The sequence below is a fragment of the Somniosus microcephalus genome, chromosome 9 (assembly GCF_052327205.1).
Source record: "Somniosus microcephalus isolate GS21.2 chromosome 9, FLI_Smic_1.0, whole genome shotgun sequence".
NCBI lineage: Eukaryota > Metazoa > Chordata > Chondrichthyes > Squaliformes > Somniosidae > Somniosus > Somniosus microcephalus.
The window spans coordinates 124,553,251-124,567,567 of NC_140995.1; the positions used below are offsets into that span (position 1 = coordinate 124,553,251).

The window sequence follows — 14,317 nt, forward strand, 5'->3', positions numbered from 1 at the left end:
ACTGGATGGGCAACGGTGTCATCAAACCGGATCTGGAGCGACTTCGTCCGCTTCAGGAGCTCCCTCTCCCTACGAATCTCGTCTCGCTTCATCGGGCACTTGGCATGTTCGCCTAGTATGCAAAATGGATACCCCACTTCTCCGACAAGATCCAGCCCATGCTTCACGCAAAGTCATTTCCATTGGAGGCAACGGTTATTTCAGCTTTCAACCTCCTCAAGTGACAACTGGAAAAAGCCATGCTTCGTTCCATTGATGAAAATCTTTCTTTCGTGGTCGAGTGCGATGCATCGGATGTGGCGATCTCTGCTACCTTGAATCAAGGTGGTCGACCCGTTGCATTTCTGTCCAGAACTTTGCAGGGTAGCGAGCTCCATTATCCTCCTGTCGAGAAGGAGGCTACGGCCATCATCGAAGCTGTACGTAAATGGAGTCATTTTCTCGCTTGTCGCCATTTCACACTTATAACCGAGCAGCGCTCCGTGGCCTTTATGCTGGATAACCAAAAACGCACTAAGATCAAGAATAACAAAATACAACTCTGGAGGATGGAATTGGCCGCCTTTGGATACACCATACATTATCGACCGGGAAAGAGAATGTGGCCCCGGATACCCTCACGCAGGCATTCTGCTCTTCTATGTCAACTTCGACTCTTGCGGATCTTCATACTGACTTATGCCATCCTGGCGTTACCCATATGTTGCACTTTGTGCGATCTAAAAATCTCCCATTTTCTACGGAAGATGTGAAAAGAACATGCTCCTCCTGTAGAATTTGTGCAGAATTAAAACCGCAATTCTTCCGTCCATCGGATGGCTTGCTCATACACACTATGCAGCCTAGGCAGCGACTCAGCATTGACTTTAAAGGGCCATTGCCTTCCTCAATGCGAAACAGCTACTTACTTACTATGGTGGACGAATATTCACGCTTTCCCTTTGCTTTCCCCTGTCCCAATGTGCTTACTTCCACAGTGATCAAATGCCTTGATCAAGTCTTTTCCCTTTGCGGTACAGCCAATTTCATCCACTCTGATCGAGGTCCCTCCTTCATGTCAAGCGAACTCAAAAGTTCCCAACAGGGAATCGCCACAAGTAAAACGACACCGTACCATCCCATTGGTAACGGACAGGTTGAGAGATACAACGCTATCATTTGGAATGCTGTTCGTCTTGCACTGAGGTCACGCAACCTACCAGACCAGCAGTGGGAAACTATGCCCCCTGACGTGTTGCATTCCATCAGGTCTCTTCTTTCTACGTCCACCAATGTCACACCTCACGAGCGATTCTTCAGCTTCCAGCATCGCTCCACTCATGGGATGTCCCTACCGTCATGGTTGGCAGCTCTCGGCCCCGTGCTGCTCCGAAGATTCATCCGATCTTCTAAAAACGATCCCCTCGTCGACGAGGTAGAACTCACGGATGTCAATCCCACGTACGTGCACATGCGGTACCCTGATGACCGGGAGTCCACTGTTTCACTCTGGGACCTGGCTCCCTGTCCAGCCAGTTCCACGGACCCAACTGATAGAGGGACCCACGGTGATGATGCCGACACTCTGTGCTCCCTCGAAGATGACGCCCTACCTGGGACATCGAGAGATCTGCCGGCTGCCCTAGCGGATCCAAATCGGGGAGCTGAGCGCTCCCCGTGGGATGGCCATCCGAGGCCAGGACGCCGGTCAATCCCCGGCTATCAAACAGGGTGAAGCCAGCTCTGCGCCTGTGGGGACCCGCACCTGGAGTCACGATCTCCCCAGCCTCCCTCGGGTCGATCAGGGCAACACGAGCCCTGTCGATCCACCGGTACGGATCAAGCAGCCCAGGGACCAAGACACGGTCCGGGGAGATGTGCCTTCTAGCCATAAATAAAGATCTAAAAGACTGCGGCTATTCGTGGTCCGCCTAATCCGTTAAGAGGAAGTCATCAGACTTCCAAATCTTTTAGGCAAGAAGAATATTATAAATCTCATCATCATAAAGAAACTACTCATGAAATAACACTGGACGGCCAGCTGGTGGCGCCGTCCAAGGAGTATAAATACTCGGGTGTGGGCCCAGCTTGCCCAGGGACATTTTGTAAGACAAGGAACTAGTGAAGTACAACTAGACCTCCATGTTCTGAAACAAGTTGATTAAAGCCTTGCTTTATGCTCAAACCAAGTGCGTAGTGAGTTTTATTACATCACTAAATAATTAAAGACTATTTCCACTTGTTAGTGAATTGTTAACAATGCGGCATTAATTGAGGGTCATCGCTAGGAGAATGAAAGGGAAATTGAGAAGAAATATTTTCACACAGAAGTTTATTAGAACATGTAATACTTTATCAGAAGTGTATTTTGAGGCAGAGCCTATAAAATCATTTAAAAGGGATTTGGATAAGTATTTTAAAAAGAATATAGAAGGATATGGGTAAGGGCAGGAAAATGGAATTAGATCGATAGACTTAGTTGAAGAGTTAGCAGTGGCACAGGCACAATGGATTGAAGTGCCTCCTCTGTTCTGTAATTTCTGATTCTATGGCCTGGATTTTAACTCGGAGGCGAATCCCATGTGGGGATGCTGTTGTGAGGTCGGGAAACCTGGAAGAATGGGTTTCCCAAATGTCTTGCAGTTTTTAACTGCAGGGCTCCATTAATGATTGCGGGGGTGGGGGTGTGGAAGGCGGGGTACGGTCCCAATCGTGGGGGGTCCAGTGGTGGTTGGGGGGAGCAGATGGTGATCGGAGGGTCCAATAGTGGTCAGGGGGGTCCGATGGTTGGGTGGGCAGAGCAGACAGATCACGGGGGCGGGGTTACCTGGTAGCTTGTTGGGCCTGGAGGAAACACTCCTGCTCTTCCTGGCCCACAGGCAGTGCCATTATAATATTTAAATAACTAACCCGCTTCCCACAAGCGGATTGGTCGCCCACCCCTCGTCCCGCCTCTGTTAAAACCGGAAGTGGGCAGGTTGGGGACGTGTTTCAGATTTTTTGAATTTTAGCCTTTGACCTGACACCAACCCATCCATTTATTGCAGTTAAGATTCAGCCCTATGACTCTAAACCATTATTTGATTATAATGACAGTTCAGTAAAATAATTTTTCTTTAACAAACCAAAATATATCCCAAACCACTGTTCAGAAATAGTCACATGAAAGAACAGGAACTTCAAACACATTTTTCTACCTACCAGTATCGAAAGTTTTTCAATAAATATAATGAATGATGAGGAAGGAGAGAAAGAGAAAGAAGTTTTGGAGAAACTATATTTAAAATGTTTGTTGAATGAACTCTTTCTTACCTGGCTGAAGACAGATTTCTTCAAAGTCCCAGCAACAGCTGCCAGTTTCTGTACAGGGACTGTCACAACGACAGCCACTGACTTCCTCATTAAAGGGTGTGTAACATTGGTTTCTGCAGCTAACTGGAAACATTAATTGGTCATTATACAAGATAATAATACATGGGATCATGGTAAGTCAACTCTGTTTGTCAAGGAATAAGTTCATTTTCAATAGAATTTAAGCTTGTGGAGGTCTAAAATTACATTAAAGCTAAATAAAGGAACCATTCATTGTTCAGTCAGTAAGTGGACGCTTCATCTGGTATTGGTCCAGAAAGGTCCCAGAGTGAATTTCTTCTCTGCACTGATGCAACTGACCTCAGCAGACATTGGCCCAGAAATTCGGGTCGGGGGCTTCCCGCGGGTGCAAGCTCCCAACCTGTACTTACCTAGCGCGCCGGCCGTTGTGCTGTGCGCCTGCGTGGGATTCCGATCCTGGGCCTCCTCCAACTGCCGGCGCACAGTGCTTGTGTATCCTGGGGCGCAGTTAGTTCGAAGCGTCCCCTGGGATCACATGGGCCATGGAGAGCCAATGGTAGCAGGGAATGCCCATTCATAAATTTGACAGGAAGAGCTGTCAAAACTATAAATACAAATCAGCCCCAAAACATCACTAAAACTTCAAATAAATTTTTTAAAACTCACATTTTTAAAATAACTATAAATTACATAAAATAACTATTTTAAACAATAATTTAAATTTTTGAAAAAGTTAATTACAGTTTTTAATGGGGCTAAAAATAAACTTACCTTTCTTTAAAGTATTTAAAAATAATAAACCTGTGGAAAAAATGTTTTAATTTTACTTAATTCACCACTTACCTTATTAAAAGCAGGCCTTGCGCCTGCTTTTTAAAAGTGTAACTCCTGGAGACTTAGCCTCCCGGAGAAAGCTGCAAAAAAAACATAAGTTCCAGGCGTACGCGCTGCCTCTCCGGCGCATGTCTTTGACCTGTGAACCCCTTCCTTTAAGGGAACGGAAGTTTCGGTTTCCTGCGCATGCGCAGTGCATGCACGAAACTGGCACTTTCGTTGGGCCTACGCGTGAGTACCCAGCGCGTACTCACCCGTGGGGACCTGAATTACTGGGCCATTGTGATGGGATCATTACAATTGTCTGCAGTAGGTTATGTTGGAAAAGAATTAGCCAGGGTTCCCACTGCTGATGACTTCAATGACCCTTTCTGGAATGTGTGGTTTTGGCAAGTTCAGGTTTGGAGTTTTGATGGTTTTCATGTTTGAAAAAAACTCACTCTCTAAGCTTACACATGAAGAATGTTCACTTGGACAGAGATACACCACTGGCTATCTTTGGGAAAGCAGAAACATGATAGGCAGAGCAACGATGAGCAAAACTAAATTTGTGGCCACATATTGGAACACAGCTGTCTACAGTTGAACAAACTGGCAACCAGTTTCAATTGTGAAATACTTCATAATAGTCTTCAAAATAGAAACATCTGGCCTATAAAATAGTCTGACTTGGGAAAGGGGTGCAGGAAAGAGATAATAATCAAAAAGGAGGAAAAGATGCTGAAAATGAACAAGTTCAACTCAACAGAGTCAATTCAATGATCAGATGAGCAATACAGATCAGGAAGTCCTAGGTTTAATTCCCAATCTCAGTCAGGGTGGCAGTAAGGGTGCTACAATTGGATTCATTACCCTGGCTTACAATGGGAAAATTGTTCAAGATTCTTGCTGCTGATTGCTATCCGGTTATCGCTGCTGGTAGCATGGATGTTGTGCAAGGACATGATTGGGCTTGGCTTTGACATCACTGCAGCTGATTAGTGTGCTGGAAATTATTATAAAGGCCAGTAAATCAATTATGGCCACATGGGTGAGGTACCAAAGGGCATAAGTAATTGTACTCCATATACATGCCAATTTGTAAAGGCAGCTTTGTAGGCGGCCGCAGCGTTAGGCCCCTTGCATATTTAAACGAGGGGCCTATCGCCTGTTTGAGGTTTGTGGTTTGGATTGAACAGAGCAGGTGCCGTTCCTGCTCCACTCATTGGCTGCTGCGGCCTAAGCAGTGGCCCCACCAACAGGTTGTTAATGAATTGTGTAAAGAATCACCTTTTTCTTCAACAGAAGCCGGCAGACGTCTCAGACCCAGTCCAAGTCCAAGTCCAAGAGATATTACAACCAAACAGACAAGCAGCACCTGCCAAGAAATGTTGTCACCTCATTAGCTCAACAAGATAACAATCATGAAATATAGTAACAACTCATAAAATTTCTAATTACAGCACATTGCAATCTTAGGTTCAAAGATGAAAATGTCTTATGTTACTGAAAATATCCTTCCAAGAAATCTTGCAAAAATGAATGTTTATGAAATAGGTGTGGCACATTTATAGTCCTCTTCTGAAATCAATGTACAATGTAAATTAATTTGTTTTGACATAGGGCTGGATTTTCATTCAGCAGTCAGGAAGGAGGCGGGACTACAACTTTCGGGTTTTAGTCCCGCCTCCATCGACATCCGGCCAATCCACGCGATTTTCCCTTGATTGACCTTGTTGAGCCCACCCAGTGGGCTCAGCAGGCCAATTAAGGGCCACTTGGCAACAGGTGACGTCAAAGACTGAAATTTCATCTGTCGAGCGTTTTTGACAGATGAAATATCAGTGTTTCACAGCTGTTAGAATTCAGTTAGAACTGTCACCGGCACTGAAAGCTGCAGGCTGTCACTTTTGACAGCTCGCAGCCATTCAGCTTTCAGTGCCGGCTAAGTGATGGACTCCCGACACCTGGCGGAAGAAAGGCTGTTAAGGTAAGTACAGGTAATTTAAACTTCTTTACACACTTTAGACACACCAAACACACTTACCTTTGCACTCATGCACCCATCACTCACCTGAACACCGACATCTCGACCACTCCAAGTCCTTCAACCCGACGGCCCGCCTGCTCTAACCTGGCGAGGTGTGGAGCCGTCGGGAATCCCACATGACACCCCTCAAAATAGGGATTAGGCTAAAAACTGCCTGTTAACTACCTGTTAACAGGCAGTTAATTGGCACTAATCCCTTCCCGCCTCAGGTTGGCGGGTCCCAGTGCGGGACGGGTACCCACCTCCTTTGAAACTTACGTGGAGGCGGGTTTTGGGCGGGATGGTGTCGGGACCCCCGAATTCAGGATTTTTGCCCCCCACACGCCTAAAAGCCCGCCTCATGGCACACTGAAAATCTGGCCCAAAGCTCTGTTGAGATTAAATCCATAAATACTAGAAATTCTCAGCGTATTACTACAATTAATATAACCTGAGCTAAGGATTCTTGGGGATAAAAATTATAACCCTGGAGAATTTTCAAAATGTACAACTTATATGTTTTAAAAACTTTGCTGAATCATGATGTACTGACATGTACAGTAGATTTTTTTAAATTAATTCATGGGATGTGAACGTCATTGCCAAGGCCAGCATTTAGTGCCCATCCCTAATTGAAAGAAAGATTTGCATTTCTATAGCGCCTTTCACAACCACCGGACGTCCCAAAGTGCTTTACAGCCAATGAAGTACTATTGACCTTAAATTGCCCTTGAGAAGGTGGTGGTGAACCTCTTTCTTGAACCGCTGCAATCTGTGAAGTGAATATACTCCCACAGTGCTATTAGGGAGAGAGTTCCAGGATTTTGACCCAGCAACAATGAAGGTTCGGCGATATCTTTCCAAATCAGGATGGTGTGTGACTTGGAGGGGTACTTGCAGGTGATGGTGTTCTCATACACCTGCTGCCCTTGTCCTTCTAGATGGTAGAGGTCGCGGGTTTGGGAGGTGCTGTCAAAGAAGCCTTGGCGAGTTTCTGCAGTGCATCTTGTAGATGGTACACACTACAGGCACGGTACACCAGTGGTTGAGGGAGTGAATGTCGAAGGTGGTGGATGGGGTGCCAATCAAGCGGGCTGCTTTGTCTTGGATGGTGTCGAGCTTCTTGAGTGTTGTTGGAGCTCCACTCATCCAGGCAAGTGGAGAGTATTACATCACACTCCTGACTTGTGCCATGCAGATGGTGGAAAGGCTTTGGGGAGTCAGGAGGTGAGACACTCGCCGCAGAATACCCAGCCTCTGACCTGCTCTTGTTGCCACAGTATTTATGTGGCTGGTCCAGTTGAGTTTATGGTCAATGGTGACCCCCTAGGATGTTGATGGTGGGGGATTCGGCGATGGTAATCCCATTGAATGTCAAGGGGCAGTGGTTAAACTCTCTCTTGTTGGAGATGGTCATTGCCTGGCACTTGTGTAGTGTGAATGTTACCTGCCACTTATCAGCCCAAGCCTGAATGTTGTCCAGGTCTTGCTGCATGCGGACGTGGACGGCTTCATTATCTGAGGAGTTGCGGATGGAACTCAACACTGTACAATCATCAGCGAACATCCCCACTTCTGACCTTATGATGGAGGGAATGTCATTGATGAAGCAGCTGAAGATGGTTGGGCCTAGGATATTGCCCTGAGGAACTTCTGCAGTGATGTCCTGGGACTGAGATGATTGGCCACCAACAACCAAATCCTATCCAACACCAAGGCCTGCTCACCAATTACCCCTGTGCTTGCTGACCTACATTGGCTACCAGTCCCCAAATACCTCAAATTAAAAATTCTCATCCTTGTGTTTAAATCGTTTCATGGCCTCACCTCTCCCTATCTCTGAACCTTCGTCCAGCCCTACAACTGTCCGAAAACTCTGCATTCCTCCGACTCTGGCATCTTCTGCATCTTACCCCCCAACCTTTGCCTCACCATTGATGGCCATGCCTTCAGCCATCTAGGCCCTCTCGTCTGGAATTCCCTTTGTAAACCTCTCTGCCACTCCTTAAGACCCGCCGTTTTTACCAAGTTTTTAGTCACCCCTCCTAATGTCTCATTCTTTGGCTCAATGTCCATTGTTGTCTGATTATGCTTTTGTGAAGTGACTTGAGACATTTTCCTATGTTAAAGGTGTTCTATAAATGCAGAGGACTTTCTTTGCATGCACATTTTCCATTTGTACACTTACCTAAGGCGCTTGAAGCTACACATTTTGCTCCTTGACCCACTTGACTGGAGTGACTCACCAACTTAAAGCTGGTACAGTATCAAACCGCACCCTTAATTGCAAAATTTAAGTTGTCCAGGCAGAGTAAGCTTGCATTAGATATATTTCCAAAGTATCCGCATATGAATAAATTCACTTATCAAGAAAAGCGTCACTGTGTCACATTATCCGTGTCTGAGATATTTTGACTTGACACAGGCACAAAGGGGTGGAAATTGGTTATGGCCCATTTTTGGGCACAAAATCAGTGGTGCGCCATTAGTGTGTGCCCCAACCGGGAGGCACTAGGCCGGATCAAAATTCATTTACATTATTTGGGCAATCTGCTGGCACCTGTTGCACCATCACAGGCTGCTCAGCCCTTTTAAGTAAATTAATTCCATCGCAGATTGCCTCAGTAGCAGCAGCCCTAAGGTAAGTCCCAGGAGCGGGGTGTGGGGGAGGGTGGAGTGGTAACAAGGTGCGGTGGGGGTGGGGGAGGGGCGGAGGGTGGAGTGGTAACAAGGTGCGGCGGGGGTGGGGGAGGGGTGGAGGGTGGAGTGGTAACAAGGTGCGGTGGGGTGGGGGAGGGGGAGGGTGGAGTGGTAACAAGGTGCGGCGGGGGTGGGGGAGGGGCGGAGGGTGGAGTGGTAACAAGGTGCGGCGGGGTGGGGAAGGGGGAGGGTGGAGTGGTAACAAGGTGCGGCGGGGGTGGGGGGGTGGAGTGGTAACAAGGTGCGGTGGGGTGGGGGAGGGGGAGGGTGGAGTGGTAACAAGGTGCGGTGGGGTGGGGAGGGGCGGAGGGTGGAGTGGTAACAAGGTGCGGTGGGGTGGGGGAGGGGCGGAAGGTGGAGTGGTAACAAGGTGCGGCGGGGGTGGGGGGGTGGAGTGGTGGAGTGGTAACAAGGTGCGGCGGGGTGGGGAGGGGCGGAGGGTGGAGTGGTAACAAGGTGCGGCGGGGGTGGGGGAGGGGCGGAGGGTGGAGTGGTAACAAAGTGCGGTGGGGGTGGGGGGGCAATGATCATGAGCGCTGTGGAGTCGAGGGGGGCATTCCTGCGAGTTAAAAAAAACTTAGGTCACAGTGACTACTGAAGAAGCCTGCTCCGCTCATCGGACTCCAATTTAGCAGACCAGAACTAAAACAGATGCGAGGCCCTCATTTACATATGTAAGGGGCCCAACAATAGTCCAAAGCAATGTCGGGTCGGCCGTCCTCATGGCATAGGACGCAAGTCCCCAGTATTAGCTCTCATTGCGCTTGTTTTAAGCGAGCACAACAAAGTCCGATTTCTACCTTAATTAATCAGGAACACAGCTAATTTGAAGATGTTGCTATGTTGGACAAGATATAGTAGCTTCTGATTGTAGTGTGGCTTGTGTTCTCAATTATCCTTTAAATTAATTTGGTCTGCATTAACACTAGCCTTAAATTGTAAACAATCACTCCAGGGCATCATGTTAATCAGTCAAAAATAGCACCTGGAGGAAAATTTGCAGCAACTCGCACTTAAATCATGTATTTAGATCAAAATCTGCTCACAAAGGGAGATACTTGTAGCAGTGCAAAGTCTGGAGTGGAAAACACACCACATTTAGAAAATAGCTGTGATCAACCACAAATGATTTACTTTGGGCGAATGTTTAATTCAAGTGCTAACTATGAATGAATGACTTTTCCATGCTGATCAGCTAATTTTGAATAAAATACCAAGAAAAGACTTACTGCAGAACTGGTAGAATAGTGGCCGCGATTTTCGCATTGGTGGTGGGTTGGGCGCAGGTCAGGTGGTCAGCGGGTTCTGATCCTGCCGCCGCTTTCAGCCGGTAAAAATTTGCGATTTTGCCCTAATTGGGCAATTGAGTCCCTGCGTGTGCGCTCCCCTGGCCCAATTAGTGTTTTGGGTCTGGAACTCGCCTCTGCTAACGTCTGAGCCAGCTGCATTTAAGGGGCCCGTGCAGCCTTGGTTCATTTTCGCATTATTTGCTGCTGGATTTGCCTGTTAAACTGCTGCTGCTGGATTTGCCTGTTACAACTGCTGCCATGACTACCTCAATGTGCCCTTGAACCTGGGTGCAGTGCAGAAAAAGGTTCAATGACCTGGTCAGCTTAGGAAAATTGAGTATAACATCACACTTGGCCTCACTCTGCTCCCCATTGCCTCTCATCATCAGCACTCTACATTGCCAACCTACTCCTGTACATCCCACTTTACCCTTACATCCCTTGCACCCTTAACCATCCCTCTCTCTCTATGTACAGAATCACTCTACCATGCCACTATGCACCCCTCGCACTCCCTATCACTGTGATGCTATGACAACAATTAACAACGCACAGGGAGGGCCCTTGGTCTTGGCACCTCACCCCATCTTTGACTCCTCCTAAGCATCTATGCTATGGATTCTCTACACTCACTCCATCATTCTCACTCAAACTCCACTTGTCTCCCTCATTGCAGGAAAAGAGAGCCCACAATATGAGGGAGAGGGCTAAGACAGGAGGAGGGCCACCTTCCATAACCCATCTCACCAACGCTGAGGAGGCGGCCCTGGAGATCATTGGAGGTGATGAGGATGTGGAAGTGGGGGATAGTCAGACGGGCATAGCAGAGCAAGCTGGTGACAGAATAGATTTGCATCTCTCTCATTTACATTGCATGAGTGACTGATATGGCATCTGATGCTCATACAGAATGACTTATGATCATCTACACAATTCCATGTGCATGCTACATTAAAATCACATGTCTAACTCATGCCTTTACTCTCCCACAGGACCATCGAGAGCCCCCCTCCCCACTGTCCAGGAGGAAGAGCCTGAGGCAGAAGACTCCTCAGAGGAGCCTGCACCCTCGGAGGGCGCAGCATCAGCAGAATTCAGCGTACCCAGCACCAGCGCAGAGACGCACACCTTGGTGGGACCTTCGCAACATAGAGTAGTGTTGTCACCTGGTGTATCACAGCTCACAAGTGCGCATCAGCAGATGGTGGAGACAGGAACAGCAGTGGAGAGTCCTCATCGGAGGCCACAGGGCACTCCCAGCTCGGCTCAGCTGCATGTGGACCCTGTGCCTCCGGGTCCATCCAGAAGGGGAGCGGTGCTGGAACTCCAGGAACTGGTGCAGGAGTCTCTGGCAGGTTTTGTCTCCAGGATCACTGCGAGTGTGGAGCGAATGGAGGAGTCCATTGCGAACATGAGCAGAGCCTTTGGGGAGGTAATGGCGCATGAACGCACCATCACGGAAAGGATGGCAACCTCCGTGGTAAGGATGGCTACCTCTCTGGAAAGGATGGCTATGGTAGAGGAGAGGATGGCTACGGCCATGGAAGAAATAAGTCGCCAGAGTCTGGAAAACATGGTGAATGTTCAGAATAGACTGACATCTCTGGAGGAGCGATGGGCAGCTATTGAGCTGAGAAACCAGAGCTTCATGGAAGTCCTTTTGAGTTGGACTGCCAGTGCAGATACGGGTCCTCATGGCCCCCCTGATATACAGCAAGGTGCTGTCAAACCACTTGCTAGCACTGAAGTGGGGCTGAGCCATGAGAGGGATGTTGGTGACAGGCAACAAAGAAGTGGGGGCTCCTTTCCAAGCGCTCACACTCCCATGCCTCAGTCAGAGCCCCACCAGAGTTCTCACCCAACTGAGATGGGCGTCTCAGGCCCTGCACAGATGAAGGAGGAGCAGACTGTTGCCGAACCCTCACAGGCTCGCTAACTCAGTGGATGCCCGCCAAAGGTGTCAAAGCAAGAGCAGCATAAAAGTGAGCAAGGTGCCTCCACATCTGCTGAAGCCATAGGGGAAGCAACACGTAGAAGCACGTGAAAGTGGAAGATAAAGCATAAATAGTTACAAGGGTAGTCACTGGATGTTCTGTTCTGTTGCATTTAATTTTTGCCATTGCCATCCTTTTGTGCATTGAATAAACAGAAGTGATGGCAAACAGTTGAAGTTCTGGCCTATGTGATCTGGGAAATGGAAGTTGCACATTGAGGGCTCAGGGCGACTTGCATTTGTAACAATGGTGGTGAGAGTGATAGGAACCCACAGGTTCTTGTACATTGTGTATGGTGTGATAAGAAGGTGCCAGCCACATGTAGTTGATTCATCTACCTAAGCGAACCTGGCAAAGATTAATGCATCCCTTGCATCCCGGTCAGCAATGTGCTCACGTGCTGCTGCAGCTGGCTCATCCACCTCTACAAAGTCTTCTCCTCCTCCTCCTCCTTCTTATGTTCATTAATAAATAGACATTCTGATTATGAACACAGCTAGCTTTTGCTAGTTACTTTATTGAGCACATGTGGACTAGGTACAGTATCTGTAGAGGCTTCCATCTTGACTGCTGCCTTGTGGGTAGCCTAGTGCCTCATGGGTAATGTAGTCTTAATATACATACAGCTGGGTAGTGTAGTCTTATACATACAGCTATATACAGCTCTACGGCTCCACCTAGTGTCCACTATAGAATGACATGTTATTGATCATTACACTCCTCATCTGAGGAGGCTATGTGCTGAGCCATTTGTTCCTCAGACAGCTGCAAGCCACGATACTGTGCGATGTTATGCAGTGCACTGTAGACCACGATGATTCTGGAGACCCTGGCTGCTGAATACTGTAGGGCTCCGCCTGATCTGTCAAGGCATCTGAATCGTATTTTCAGTAAGCTGATGGTTTGCTCGATGATGGATCTGGTTGAAATGTGGCTGGCATTATAGCGCTCCTTAGATTCGTTCAATGGCCTTCTCAGCAGCGTCATCAGCCACGTCTTCAGGGGATAGCCCTTGTCTCAAAGTAGCCATCCAGAAAGTTGTGTTGGTAGATTGAAGAGTGGAGGCACACTAGACTGCCACAGGATGAACGAGTCATGACAACTGCCAGGGTACTTGGCGCAAACATGCAAAATGTCCTTTCTATGGTTACACACCAGCTGCACGTTAAGGGAGTCGAAGCCCTTGCGATTGATAAAAACAGCTGGGTTGTGATTGGGGTGCCCTAAGGGCCACATTTCTGCAGCCTACCATGCCCTACACTCTTGGCAAGCCTGCCATATTTGCAAAGCCAACCGCACATGCGGTGACACTTGCTCCATCTGTGGAGAAGTGTATGCAATTGTGCACCTTTGCAAAGAGGGCATCGGTTACCTGTGTAATGCAAGTGTGTGCGGCCGACTGGGAGATGCCGCTGATGGGCCCTGGAAGGACCCTGAAGTAAAAAAATTGAGGGCGATGGTAACTTTGACAGCCACTGGTAAGGGGTGTCCACCCACTCCTCTGGGCTCTAGGTGTTGGTGCAGCAGTGCGCAGATGTCAGCGACTACCTCTCACGAAAGTCTCAGCCTCCTTTGGCACTGCTGCTCAGTCATTCTGAGGAAGGTCATCCTCGGCCTGTAAACCCTGTGTTGGGGGTATCTCCTGTGGCGACGTGCAGCCCTTCGCTGATGCCCTCTGCCCTGTGCAGCATCAGGTGGGTGAGGAGAAGGTTGGCGCTACTGCTGTGCTGTTGTGCCTGGTTCTGCTGCTGCCGCGGCTGCTCTTCCTCCGAATCTGAGGACCAGGATGAAAGGAAATAAATGGTTCCCATGCTGCTGGTAGATATCTCAGTTGAGGAGCGCTCAGTCAATGTGTGGAGAGGGTTTTTCCAGGAGGTGACAGTGGAGATGGATCTCAGCTTCACCACTTCCAAGATCAGCAGACCTGCAAAAGGTTTTCCAAGACCTGAAATAACAAAGTTCTGTCATCTGCAACTGAGCCTTGTTGAGAGTTCCGTTTTTAAGCTGGAGCTGCAGCTGTGAAGAAAGCAGCCACTTGTGAACCCGCCACAATCAGCTGGCGTGTTTTGGGAACGGTGCGCAACATGCAGAAAAAGTGGTAAATTCTAAAACCGCTGTCAAAATAGCATTATCCAGGCAGTTAACAAGCAGTTAACTGCCTTAAGGGCCTATCCCGCTGC

The 14,317-nt window shown here is 48.2% G+C and overlaps 1 protein-coding gene across 1 annotated transcript in view; it reads right to left on the bottom strand.

Moving 5' to 3' along the window:
• LOC147112660 (ectonucleotide pyrophosphatase/phosphodiesterase family member 3) overlaps positions 1–14,317 on the bottom strand; it is a 156,753-nt gene that overhangs the window by 109,814 nt on the left and 32,622 nt on the right. The window contains exons 2-3 of the mRNA XM_085997123.1: positions 5,416–5,503; positions 3,292–3,414 (exon numbers count right to left, since the gene is read on the bottom strand). Of these exons, the coding sequence (XP_085853249.1) occupies positions 3,292–3,414; positions 5,416–5,503 (211 nt within the window). The remainder of the gene's footprint in view (positions 1–3,291; positions 3,415–5,415; positions 5,504–14,317) is intronic.